Raw genomic sequence first — 14,171 nt, forward strand, 5'->3', positions numbered from 1 at the left:
CGCTTACTCCTTGGAAGGAAAGTTATGACCAACCTAGATAGCATATTCAAAAGCAGAGACATTACTTTGCCAACAAAGGTCCATCTAGTCAAGGCTATGGTTTTTCCAGTAGTCATGTATGGATGTGAGGGCTGGACTGTGAAGAAAGCTGAGCGCTAAAGAATTGATGCTTTTGAACTGTGGTGTCGGAGAAGACTCTTGAGAGTCCCTTGGACTGCAAGGAGATCCAACCAGTCCATTGTGAAGATCAGCCCTGGGATTTCTTTGGAAGGAATGATGCTAAAGCTGAAACTGCAGTACTTTGGCCACCTCATGCGAAGAGTTGACTCATTGAAAAAGACTCTGATGCTGGGAGGGATTGGGGGCAAGAGGAGAAGGGGACAACAGAGGATGAGATGGCTGGATGGCATCACTCAATCGATGGATGTGAGTTTGAGTGAACTCCGGGAGTTGGTGATGGACAGGGAGGCCTGGTGTGCTGCGATTCATGGGTTCGCAAAGAGTCAGACACGATTGAGCGACTGAACTGAACTGATAGTACCTCTATGCCCACTTTCTGGAGAGATTTTTTTTTTTTAATCACAAATGGATGTTGGATTTTGTCAGAAGCTTTTTTCTGCATCTATTGAAATGATCATATGGTTTTTATTTAATCTATTGATGAGGGATATCACCTTAGTCAATTTGCAGATATTGAAAAATCCTTTCATACGAAAATGGTTTTATCATTTAACCCAGTAATTCTATTTCAGTGAATTTAATATTCCCACATTTTACCTGCAGGTATGTTAGAACAGTTGAAAGTAAAGTAAGTGATAAACTAAAATTTTTTTTTTATTATATAAGGATTCACATGTGGAATACTATTAAATATTGATATAGATCATTGAAATAGGAACTGTTTAGCAAACTAAATGAGAAAGTTTACTTGAAACATACTCCCTTAAGTCCTTGATAACTGTTTTTGGTATTAAATATATGCTCGTAAAACATAAATTGTAGAGTACCAGGAAATCTTAATAGTGACTACTTTCTGGTAATTGAATCATGGATCTTTTTGTTCCTTTTTTTTCCTTTTATTATATTTTCCAAAGTTTAGCAAACTGTATTTTAAATCAAAATGTAGAGTATGTCAAGTATGCTTATAGGTTTGGATAAACACACTTTGTTGTTTTTTTTTCTATTAACATTGAGTAATAATGCCTCTTTTATAAAATTTAAAATTGTTTTTTGATATGGAAGTTTTATAAGTCATTGTGCATGACTAATCCTGGTAATAGAACCATTATTTATGCAGCCTTAAATAAATAATTGGTATACATGGGGTTTTAAACTGGTAGCTCATTGTTAGAGACATAAAAGGCATGGTTTTAACTGTCTAGCAGTTGTAGATAATCTGCCTGCCAGTGCAGGAGATCCAGGAGACCATGGTTGATTCCCTGGGTGGGGAAGATCCCCTGGAGTAGGAAATGGCAACCCACTCCAGTTTTCTTGCCTGGAGAATCCCATGGACAGAGGAGTCAGGCAGGCTATATAGTCCATGGTGTTGCAAAGAGCTGGACACGGCTGATCAAACACACAGAGGTAAAGATCCAGCAGTTCGCAGCAATTAACTGCCAGGGCAGAGTTGGCAGGTTGGTTCATCTGTGTTCCAGTTCTGATTGATGGATGCTGACTGCCTGGAGAGATGTATTAAGATAAATAGGATTTATCCTGGATTCGGCTTAAAGTGTGTTGAGAGTGTAATAATGTCTACTCTAAGCAAGAGAGCAGAACAATGAGGCATGATGTGCCATTCTTGACCTAGTTAGGGAATAAGGGTAATCTTATTTTTACAGTTGAATGTGGGCCGTATTTCTAGCTGAGATGAACACTGATGGGTATTTGCAAGGTGGTTAAGTGGCAGGCAGAGTCATAATAAAGAACTGACAGATTACTTCTGGCTCTGGTTTCTATGAAATCAAACCATTTCACAGATACTGTTAGAATGCCTGTGAGAAAATAGGTCATTTATTGAAGTATGACTTCCAGATTTTAACCTCAGGCACCAGGTAAATCTAAGTCACTCATAATATATGGTTCACAGTATTTATTATGTATATAACTGGCATGACAGTTTCTGCACATCCAGATTATTTGTCCATGTGCAGGTGGGCTGTTGTGGCTACTCCATGACATCCTCCTCCCGCTTTGCAGGCAAGTTCATGACATGCCTTCCTTTCCTGTGTCCTATGTATGTCTTGCCACGTATCAGTGATGTTTGAAATGTGCTCACTGGACTGATTACTCAGACTTTTTGACATTCTTTAGTCCAGAAAGTTACATTTTGTTCCTGGCTAGTGAATTTCTAAGTCTTTGTAATCACTGAAGGGCAATGAATGTCGTTCTCCAAAAGACTATAGCTTTCACATAGTTGTTCCACCCTCTACAGTCCACTCAAGTACTGTGTATGCGTGTGTGTGTGTTCACGTGCACACACACTGTGTATGAATGTGTAAACTCACTCCTAGAATGACATTTATTTGCAAGTAGGATTTTTTTCCGAGTCCGGCACGACTGAGCGGCTTCCCTTTCACTTTTCGCTTTCATGCATTGGAGAGGGAAGTGGCAACCCACTCCAGTGTTCTTGCCTGGAGAATCCCAGGGACGGGGGAGCCTGGTGGGCTGCCATCTCTGGGGTCACACAGAGTTGGACACGACTGAAGCAACTTAGCAGCAGCAGCAGCAGATAAATTCTCATGTTGGCTGCTTGGAAAAAAATTCCATCCCTCTTGATATTGAACAATAGTATTTCAGGGTTTGAGAGGAGTGTAGCAGTTTAGAAGCAGACGGCCTTCCTAATTTTTTTTTTTAATTTTATTTTATTTTTAAACTTTACATAACTGTATTAGTTTTGCCAAATATCAAAATGAATCCGCCACAGGTATCTGCACCCACCCCATTTCTACCATTTCAGCCGATGTTTGAAACGCTGCCAGACAGATTTCAAAAATCCAGTGCAGCCTATTATTACTTTGGAACAGCTTTGACCCTAAAACATTCCTTTTTATAATGGCAATAATTCTATTCCTTGAGAATAATGAAAATAGTTAAATACTTCTGTAAAGATGAAATGACTTCAGATATTGAAAGATTTATCATGCTTCTATAAGTCTTTTAAGCATTCCTGTTTTCTTTTTCTATTCAGTTCTATCTTCAAGTCCTTTTTGTATTGATCATTCTTTAAATATTTCACCCAGAAGTGAGCCCAGTAGTCCAGAGATTGTCTAGTTCTGATTGATAGATCTTTTCTGTTAATTAATGAAGCCTGATGTGGAGTCTGGATTTGAGGTGTGGAGGGGCAGTGTTCATTTCTTGGTTCACTCCTAGAAGGTAGTGTTGATTGCAGGCCCAAGTGGTTTTCATACTTGTTTCAGTGTTTCTACTCAAGAACTGACTCATATTAATTCCTGTGAAAGTCCGTCTAATCAGACTGGACTCATCATTTGAATCATCCCTTGTGCTTTTGTATCACTGGCACCCTTGGTAGTGGCCCCTGCCTTGTGAGGCTGGAGCTGAAGACTGAATTCCTCTGCAGTCTTCTTGCAGTTAGATCTGTATTAATGCTAGTGGGTTTTGTTTTTTTTTTCTTTTTTTTTTAAGTTTTCAGATACTCAGTGCCTTTTGATAATATGCTTTTGGGGAAAAGCATATTTAGGAACCATTTTTTTTTATTGGATTGTATTTTGCACTTATGTAGTACTCTCTGAAGAATGAATCTTGAGGGGAAAAAAATGTGTAAGTTTGATTACATTATGTTGGTGTATGGTCAGCAATTGTGAAAGTACATATAGAGCATATGGAAAACTGTTAATTACTTAGAATATTGTCATATTTTTGTCTTTCAAACTTCATTACTATTTCTTTGTATTGATCTGAATAATGTTGTAAGCAGTAATAATTTTTGAAGCCCTTTCTACTATTCCAGAATACTCTAGTCATAAATTACAGAATGCTTCAGAGTAGTCTTTGAAGTAATACTGCCTGGGTTGAATACTAGCTCCTGTTGAAATGACCTTAGGAGAGGAAGTTAATCTTTCTAAGCCTCAGTCTGCTTGTCTATAAAATGTGAATTAGAAAAGTGGTTCTCTCCTGAACTTAATTTTAGGAGAAAATGAATGGGAAACATCTTGCAATAAAAAATAAGCTCAGTGAAATTTACCTTTTGCTAATACTTTTTAATGTTACAAAATCATTCCAGCTTTTCAAAAGACAAATAGAACTGCCTTATGATCCAGCAATCCCACTGCTGGGCATACACACTGAGGAAACCAGAAGGGAAAGAGACATGTGTACTCCAATGTTCATTGCAGCACTGTTTATAATAGCCAGGACATGGAAGCAACCCAGATGTCCATCAGCAGATGAATGGATAAGAAGGCTGTGGTACATATACACAATGGAGTATTACTCAGCCATTAAAAAGAATACATTTGAATCAGTTCTAATGAGGTGGTTGAAACTGGAGCCTATTATACAGAGTGAAGTAAGCCAGAAAGAAAAACACCAATACAGTATACTAACGCATATATATGGAATTTAGAAAGATGGTAACAATAACCCTGTGTATGAGACAGCAAAAGAGACACTGATGTCTAGAACAGTCTTTTGGACTCTGTGGGAGAGGGAGAGGGCGGGATGATTTGTGAGAATGGCATTGAAATACTTACAATATCGTATATGGAACGAGTCACCAGTCCAGGTTCGATGCACGATACTGGATGCTTGGGGCTGGTGCACTGGGACGACCCAGAGGGATGGTATGGGGAGGGAGGAGGGAGGAGGGTTTAGGATGGGGAACACATGTATACCTGTGGTGGATTCATTTCGATATTTGGCAAAACCAATACAATATTGTAAAGTTTAAAAATAAAATTTAAAAAAATAAAAAAAAGAAAAAAAGAAAAAAAAAAAAGACAAACTAATGTGATGTTTGTCAATATGTTCTAAAATTAATTGGGGGTATGTTGTAATTGTGACCTACGATTCAAGTTTTTAGGGTTTTTTTTTACCCCTAAGAGGATTATATGCTGTAGAAAAAGCTGAATAGCTAAAGTACTTTTCCTTTTATTTTTGCTAATTGAGTCCAACCTACTTCAGTTGATCTTACAGAACAATGAAAGCCAGAAGTAAGAACTCTGTATGTCAGATCCTCCATTAATAATGGCCATGTTTTTATTTCTTGCTTGCAACTTTCTCAGGATTCTATATAGCTTCAGATTCTGATGAAATTATGTTTTTATTTATCAGTGGTTTAAGAGTTTGAGTCTGTTTTTATAATTATAGTTAGCATGTGGCTTCATAATGACTCATTTCCCTGAAATGTATTTCATTCTCAAGTAATTCTGATGCATAATCCAAGAAGTTATCTGCACATTCAGCTATTCCTTTTTTTAGGGAAAGGGCTCTTCAAACTCAGTATTATACACATTTCAAGTCCTTTTTTATTACACAGTATCCTTAAATATTAATACTTTTATATTGATCTGCCCTTATTAAAAGTAATGTGGTACATTCAAGATTAAGAACTCTGCTACAAAGAAAGATGTACTAAGAAAGGTAGACTTCTTACAATAATGTTAAAAGAAATACTTCCATAGTTGAAAAATGAGAACCCCTGCTTAAAATGTAAGTTTCAGCAGGGGACCTATATAATAATAAATATGGATGCTAAAATGAGGACCAAGATGCCAGATTTTCAGAAGAAATTTGAAATCCACATTTGACTTTTAAACTCCAAACCCACATTGAGGGTATAAAAAATCTAATTGTTGGAGATTCAAGAGAGAAAGGATTTTTATCCAGGGGCATTTCTCTGGAGAGAATGCTGTGCCTCCTGCCCCATCTAGTTGCTTTTCCCTTCATCTCAGGAAGAAGTAATTTTACTTGGTTGTTAAAATGTAAGTTTCAGCTGGTAAGGCCAGTTTATCGACTGAACCATTCAGGTAGAGGGCTCCTGTTCCCCTCACTTCCATCTTCATTCTTTACCTCTGGTCCCTTCCAATCTGGAGAGGATGAAAATAACTAGGAAAGACAGGGAGAAAATTGAATGAAAGAAGACAGGTTTTCTTAAACACTTCCTTCCCAGGTGGTGCAGATCCTAGCTGGGGAAGAGAAGCCATCATACCACTGAAGTTGGATATTCTAAAAACCAAATTGAGATTTTTATATTTTAAAGTGACTATAGGTATTATTGGAGAAGGCAATGGCACCCTACTCCAGTACTCTTGCCTGGAAAATCCCATGGACAGAGGAGCCTGGTAGGCTGCAGTCCATGGGGTCGCTAGGAGTCGGACACGACTGAGCGACTTCACTTTCACTTTTCACTTTCATGCATTGGAGAAGGAAATGGCAACCCACTCCAGTGTTCTTGCCTGGAGAATCCCAGGGACGGGGGAGCCTGGTGGGCTGCCGTCCATTGGGTCGCACAGAGTTGGACATGACTGGAGCGACTTAGCAGCATAGGTATTATATCAGATAGAAATGATTAGAAAAACCATGGGGACTATCCCAAGTGTTCACTCAGGGGTGGAAGATGAATAATCACGTTGAATAAAAATTAAAAGAAAAAAGTTAGGATAAAATGAAATTGCTTTTGTAATTGCATCTCTAAAATAATACTTATTTAGTGCATTGATTATATAATTGAAGAATCTAGAAATACCAAATGTTTTTTGACTTACAAACCACTTTGATTTTTTAAGTTTAAAATAATCCTCTGAAAGATAGCTTAAATTTTATGGTGAATTGGACTTTTCTTAAATTATATTTTCTAATCTAATTTGGTAATAGGAAAAGAAATGTTAGGTTTTCTCACTTGTCATTTGCATTGTGTTTATCTACTTGTTGGCTTGCTGATAGTGGTCTTAAAATGGAAAAGTTGAGTTGGTCAGTGCAGTTGGTTTAAATTAAGGAAATGTATGTAATATTTCTTTAGAAAACATCTTTGACATTTTGGAAAATTAAGCTTGATTTATTGTAAAGTAATTTAGTTTTTCCACTGGCAGTGGCATAGAATAATTTTTTTCTAGTAGCTATTCAGAATGACCTGAGTTAGGAAAATGTTGCTCATTTTCAATATATTCCTACTACTATTTTCCTGCTATTTTCCATTTTATGCAAAGGCCATTGTAGGCTAATGATAGAAAATTGCATTTAGTGCCAAGTGGATGTGAAATTAACTTTGACGCTGATGGACTGACATTTAAAGTAAAATGAGGTTACATTCTTTCCTGGGATTCTATGAACTATATTTTAATGTCCTTCAGTTATGAGAAGACATTTGCATCTTCCTAATTTTCTGGGTTTTTTGTTTATTTTTTTTGGTAGTTGGTCACATTTCACAAAATGTGAATGTTGTGATTTTTGACATTAAAAAATCCATGAAATATTTTCTTCAAATATTTATAAAATTCTTTCTGACTATACAAAACTTGGAGATTTATATTTTGTGACTTAACATGGTGAAGATTATATGAAATATAAGTTCTATAAACATTATTTTGCCTGTTTTTTATTTTTTGTTATAAAAATTATTTTAATTGTTGATATTTATTTTACTTTAAATGAGAAAAGACTGCACCTAAAATTCAGAACCTTGAAGGGGTCCGCATCATGAGAAAAAAACTGTTTTTGCATCTTTTGCAATTTAAAAGACTATATTCTTAAAGGAAGAACTTTTGAACATAGCTTGGCAGACTGGCCAGGGTTTGAGGTCACAGTCTCCTTACTTCTCACCGCCTGACATCACACGTAAGCCATGACTCATGACAGTTGTGAATACCATTTGGAGCAGTATCTACAAAACTTCATATAAATATTTTTCTGTATATTTTCATTTCTTTTCCTGAATACATTCCTCTGATTTTGTTCTAGGCTCGCAGGAAGGAGGTATTTATCCAGGAACGGTATGGGAGATTTAATTTAAATGACCCATTCCTGGCACTACAGAGAGACTATGAAGCAGGTGCCAGCGATAAAGAGAAGAAACCAGTTTGTACCAACCCCCTCTCCATCCTCGAAGCAGTCATGGCACACTGCAGAAAAATGCAAGAAAGGATGTCCACACAGCTGGCTGCTGCTGAGAGCAGACAAAAGAAGGTATTGAGACTTTCCAATAGTCTTTCTTCCCATAACACAGTGTAGAATGAGGAGACCACTTCCGAGGTTGTTGTGTTGTTCTTAAATGCTGTATTTTCAGGAATGCAAAATACTGACAAATTATGGAGACCCTTCTCAAATGTAACTCAAAAATAACACTAAATCATAAAAGAAGTATGAAAAATTATGTTTCCCATAATAGTTACTATGATGCTTTCATTAAAATAGGGATTTTTGGAGGGAGAGTCTGTTTCCTAATGCCCTAAGGCATGCTTAACTGCTCAATGGGTGATCCAGTAACGCAACCAGGACTGATCATACGGTGGCATCCCCAACTTTCTTAATCTAGCTTCTGTCTCCTATATTTCTTTGCAATTAGAAATTATTATTATTTTTTTAATGAAAATAGTATGAGAATAGAATGAAAGTTTGCTTAGTATATGCAATCTCATAACATGTCATTTGAAGTTCTGGTTCGTCTCAAACTCGCCTCTGGGGTCTGAGTGTCTGCTGCAGACCTCCAGGCTCCTGCTCACATGTGTTTCATTAAAACCAGCCTCCTCCGCCTGCCTCACCTCCCCCAGCAACACAAATACACATTTATTGCACTGAGCACAGGCTTCAAAGAGTCCTAAGCGATGAAAGCTTTCTGTGATCAACCATAAGGAAATAGAAGTTTAAATTTTTTGTCCTTCTGATACACTGCTGAGACGACTGATTCCCTTTATTAGAAAAGAGTGAGGAAGACAGAGAAGGTAATGATGTCTGGTATGATTAGAATTAAAAGTAGTATGTTCTTCCAACCATTATTAAAACATAAAATAAGTCTTCTATTTGTCCTTTTCAGAGAATTTGTTATAGCTCACACTTAACACCTGATTAACAGTTAACCTGAATGCACTATACTATATAAATATTTATGATGCTGTCATTATAAATTAATGACTGTGTGGGCTTTCTCCCTGTAATTATTTCTTTGCAGTAATATATATTTGCTGGTGCTCTGGGATAGGTGTTGAATAAAAGCAAACCTTTGCTCAGTATGCACATGGTAGAAAACTAAAGCATGAGTAAATATGTAGAGAACAGTCTTATGGACTCTGTGGGAGAGGGAGAGGGTGGGAAGATTTGGGAGAATGGCATTGAAACATGTAAATATCATGTATGAAATGAGTTGCCAGTCCAGGTTCGATGCACGATACTGGATGCTTGGGGCTGGTGCACTGGGACGACCCAGAGGGATGGAATGGGGAGGGAGGAGGGAGGAGGGTTCAGGATGGGGAACACATGTATACCTGTGGCGGATTCATTTTGATATTTGGCAAATCTAATACAGTTATGTAAAGTTTAAAAATAAAATAAAATTAAAAAAAAAAAAAAAAAAAAAAAAAAAAAGAATAGACGGTCTTCCCTGCATGTGAGACCGAATCACACCGTTTTACTCTGGACTCTACATACCATCTACAAAGCCCTGCAGACAACCACTGAGATCTCTAGAGCTTTTCAAAAATCCCCACAAACCACATAAGCTAAGAGCCAGTGTGTTTCCGTTGATGTCACTAAGGCTCACTTGTATGTCTTGGATGAGACACATTTCAATTACGTTCTTAATGTGTCAAATGAGCTATTTCATAATAAAGTACGTCTGCTGGGGTTGTGCTGTATTATCAAAAATCAAGAAAATATTTTGTTTTTGTTGTAGTTTTCATTCAATACATAAAATGCATGCTTTACCAAATTTTACTTCAGTTTTGCATTTTATCTATCATTTGTCTTATAAGAGAGGAAAAAAAGTTGAATCAAAGCTTTGAGTTCAATTCTGAGTTGAATCAAAGCTCTTATTATCTAGTTGATTTTTTTTTTTTAATCAGCTTACATCCTGTTTGTTTCTGAATGCCTGGGTCATTTCCAACCTGGCTGGAAGTGAAAGGAAATTGTTTCTGTCCTATGGGTCCTGAGAGGCTGGTATGGAATGAGCCAATGATCTGTCTCCCACGTATTACGGAGACACAGAGGTCCTTTATGGCCACATTGACTGGCTGTGCCGTCTCAGTGAAGGGTCTTTCTGAATGGCAGTGCTACCTTTTGTCCCTAAAGGATATTCTATCCAGTAGCTTGTAACATGTGAGGAGAGTAACTGTTTGTACTCTAATCCTGGATCTTTATTTATGAAGAAAATAAGGTAACATAGCAGCTGATAAGACCAGAGTCATTTCAGCAATAAAATTACCTGTCACCTCAACTCTTGAGAGTAAATATATTAACCAGACATCGTCAGGTCTCTTACATGTAGAATAAATGGCAGCTTTAGAAATCTAAAAGCATTAAGACACAGAAATCCTTTATTTTAAATGAACCCAGGTCATCAAATCACTGCCAGAGCAAAAGTCAGGGAAAGCAAAGGTCCTATTATCTTCAGTTCAAGTATTTATTATCTGACACTGAGCAGAGCTCTGTGGTGATTCTAAGACATTTGGCCTGAACACTGCTCTGCTTGGCCTCTCTAGGTGGGAGAAGAAGCTTAGCACTCATTCATGCATTGGTTCCTGCTGAGACTACTAATAGGAGGGTTAACTGGTAATTTGCCTGCCAGGAAAATTTGGGCAAGAGTCAATTTGGCAAATGGACTGAGCCTCAAGCCACTTTGCATAAACTAATGGGTAAACATCATGGGGAAATTTGCCTCTGGTAATATACCAGTTAGAGGCAGTAACCCAGGTGGTTATTATTTGGGTTTTTACTTTTTATCTTGTGCATCATCTGGTGATACAGCTTCTGTTCTAATTTATTTTCAGTCATTTTATTCATACATAGTATAATTTCTAGCCTGGAAATAGAAAACATCTTTTAATTTGAGCAGAGCTTATAAAAGAAAAAAAGCAAAAATAACAACCAGGAAATTCAGAAGGGGGCAGTTTTTTTCACCAGAGAAAAAACTCAAAGTAGTTCTGTGTATTAGATAGAGCTCCTTCTAGGTAGGGCTTCCCTGGTGGCTTTGCAGTAAGGAATCTGCCTGCAATGCAGGAGATGCCGGTTCTGTCCCTGGATTGAGAAGATCCCCTAGAAAAGGAAATGGCAAACCGCTCCAGTATTCTTGCCTTGGACCTCCCTTGGACAGAGGAGCCTGGCAGGCTACAGTCCATGTGGTCGTAAAAGAGTTGGATGTGACCAAAGCGACTAAAAACGAAACAGAAACAACCTCTTAGGTGGCAGCTCGGCACAGTGAGGTCAGTTGCATGACAGTAGATGCATCAGGCAGAATGTGTAGTCACAAGCAATTCCAGTATTCATGGAGTTCATGGGAAACAGCATTTATTTGTTGGCTACCAGCATGGTAGAGCATGGCTGGGGGAACTAGGGGACCAGCTCTTAGCAGCCAGCATCTCTGACGAATGCTCACTGTAGATGTAATCTGCAGTGGCTGATCCTTCTACTGAGCTGGATACTGAAGCTGGCTGGCACCAGACTGCACGACTGCCATCACTGCTCTGGGTCTTGGGCAGTGCTTCCCCTAGCCCTGCTGCTTTGCGTCACGCATTTCCTAGTTGATGCCTAAGAGTAGGTGCATTTGATTGGCCAAGCTCAGGCCACACGCGTTCTCCTTAGCTCCAAGACCAGGAAAGCAACTACTGGCTGTATTTGAACTACCGCAGGAGAGAACCATCAGTGCAAAATTCCCCTGACATAGAAAGGAGTTTCAGCTGTTAGTCAACCAAAGAAGTGATGAATGGACCAGAAAAGAGCAATGAAAACATGTTTTATTCCATATGCCTCTTTCTTCACATTGTAAATAATTGTAATTCATTTTGCTATTTGTACTCACTGTTTTCTGCTTCATGGTTATAACATACAAATATAATTTAATTTTACATTGTTTTCTAGACTTTTGCTCAAGGATAACATGGTAGAGAAACATCTAAAATAACATTTTTAGGAAGAGTGTATCAGCGTCTTTGTACATGAATGATTGTTTTCAACTCCTTCCCGAGTCTGTTTTTGTATAACTCATTATTACAGTTCAAAATGCATTTTGACTCCCCAGGGAGCACTGTAGAGCAAGCATTAAGGGGAGCTGGAGACTGAGATCTGCAGCTTTGAGCCAGGACATGTAGGGGAGAATAGTTTCCCTTATCCATGTCTTCTCTTGAAACTCTAGATCAAGAGGAAGGGACAGATGAGAAGTGCAGAGCCTAACAGCTGACTGACTGGTTGTTATAGCCCCAATAAGGAAGAAAATCTCCTACATCTTACTGTTATGTACTTGTTTACCAGGACTGGGCATTTGCTGGTGGGGATGACCCTGTAGAAAAGAGGAAAAGGGTGCAGTGAGTGTTAAAAGATTTGAGGGAGCATTAAGAAATATGATTAGATGTCATAAAAGTGTTTTGTGATTGTGACAGACATGCAGTCTGCTTTCTCCTTTTACAAATGACCAGAATTGCTTTCCTCTCTCTTTTCCACTTCGAATTAGAACTAATTGCCTTTACATTGCTGCTCTGCTCCCTCCTACATAGTTTTCCCTTTCATTCTGGAAAAACAGTTGTTTGGTGCCTCTTCATTCATGGCTCCCAGTCTGGGTGCTATTCTTGGAGGAACCACCCACTTTCTCACTACCAGTGAAGCTGTGTTGGCTCTTCTAAGCTCTTCCATACAACTTGCTGCTTTTTTGCAAAAGGCTTTGGTGATACTGCTCCATGCAAAATTTCCCCTGAGCCATTACTTGAAAGTGGTTGTGAGTAGATATAAATTGGATAATAGTAGAGCAGAATCAACTGGAACTCGGTAATCTTTATACACAAAGGGCATGGTTCCTTCATAATCACAATAGAGTGCAGTTGAATTGGGGAGGAAGTCGATTCCTACCCCTAACCATCAGGTCCACAGACCCTGGATCACTGCTCAAAATTGTCCCAGATTTGGCCTCTGAGAGCCCTTTTAAGCTACTCCTTTTGATATATTCCCATAATTCCTATAGCACATTCTTATTACAGAAGGATTTTTTTTTTCTTACAGACTATCATACACTTGTCTTATCCCAACCCCTGGGATTAGCTATTACATACAGAAGCTGTTATTTTCATTCCTTTCTAATGGAAAGTAGAAGTGAATCTAGAGCTAGGAAATTATGCATACTTATCATATTCATAAACATTTTATATACACACATATCTGTATCTTTATTTATCTATAGTGAGTTCATACTTATTGACACCTCTGATTTTAATCCAAAGGGTACATTCTTATCCTTTATTTAGAACTAACTTTTCCTACAGTGAGAAAGCTGTCAGCTATTATACTTCACTATATTACTCATTTACTGCAGCCTAGAACACACAGGGCTTCCATGGTACCTTGGCTGGTAAGGAATACGACTTTAATGCAGGAGCCCCTGGTTCAATTCCTCGGTCAGGAAGAGCCCCTGGAGAAGGGATAGGCTACCCATTCCAGTATTCTTGGGCTTCTTTGGTGACTCAGACTGTAAAGAATCTGCCTACAATATGAGAGAACTGAGTTTGATCCCTGTGTTGGGGAGATGCCTTGAACTAGGGCATGGTAACCCACTTCAGTATTCTGGCCTAGAGAATACCCATGAACAGAAGAGCCTTAAGGGCTGCGGTCCATGGGGTCACAAAAGGTCAGACACAACTAAGTGACTAAGCACAGCGCAACACAGAACACAGAATCCATAGCACTGTAAAAAAAAAGCAAAAATGCAAACCTGAAATTCACTATTATTTATCCCCTTTAAAGAGAGATTTACATTAAATCTCACTTTAAAGTAAAATTTGCATAAGTGCACAAATTGATGTTTTAAAAATGCATATACTTGTGTAACCTGTACCTCTTACAAGATAGAAAATATTTCCATTACCACTGAAAGTTTCCTGGAGTATCTTCTCAATAATTATCTCCACCACTTCAGGCAGCCACTGAACACGCCTCTGATTTTTTTTTTTTTATCGTGGATTAGTCTTATCTCTGTACTGCAACTTTAGGTAAAAAAGATGACTGCAATTAAACAATGAGCCTTC

The 14,171-nt window shown here is 38.1% G+C and overlaps 1 protein-coding gene across 1 annotated transcript in view; it reads left to right on the top strand.

Annotated features, from left to right (window-relative positions):
- Nucleotides 1–14,171, top strand: part of CTTNBP2 (cortactin binding protein 2) — a 169,358-nt gene that overhangs the window by 59,746 nt on the left and 95,441 nt on the right. The window contains exon 3 of the mRNA XM_055590284.1: nt 7,915–8,139. Coding sequence (XP_055446259.1) covers nt 7,915–8,139 — 225 coding nt within the window. The remainder of the gene's footprint in view (nt 1–7,914; nt 8,140–14,171) is intronic.

Source organism: Bubalus kerabau, chromosome 8 (genome assembly GCF_029407905.1).
Source record: "Bubalus kerabau isolate K-KA32 ecotype Philippines breed swamp buffalo chromosome 8, PCC_UOA_SB_1v2, whole genome shotgun sequence".
Lineage (NCBI taxonomy): Eukaryota > Metazoa > Chordata > Mammalia > Artiodactyla > Bovidae > Bubalus > Bubalus kerabau.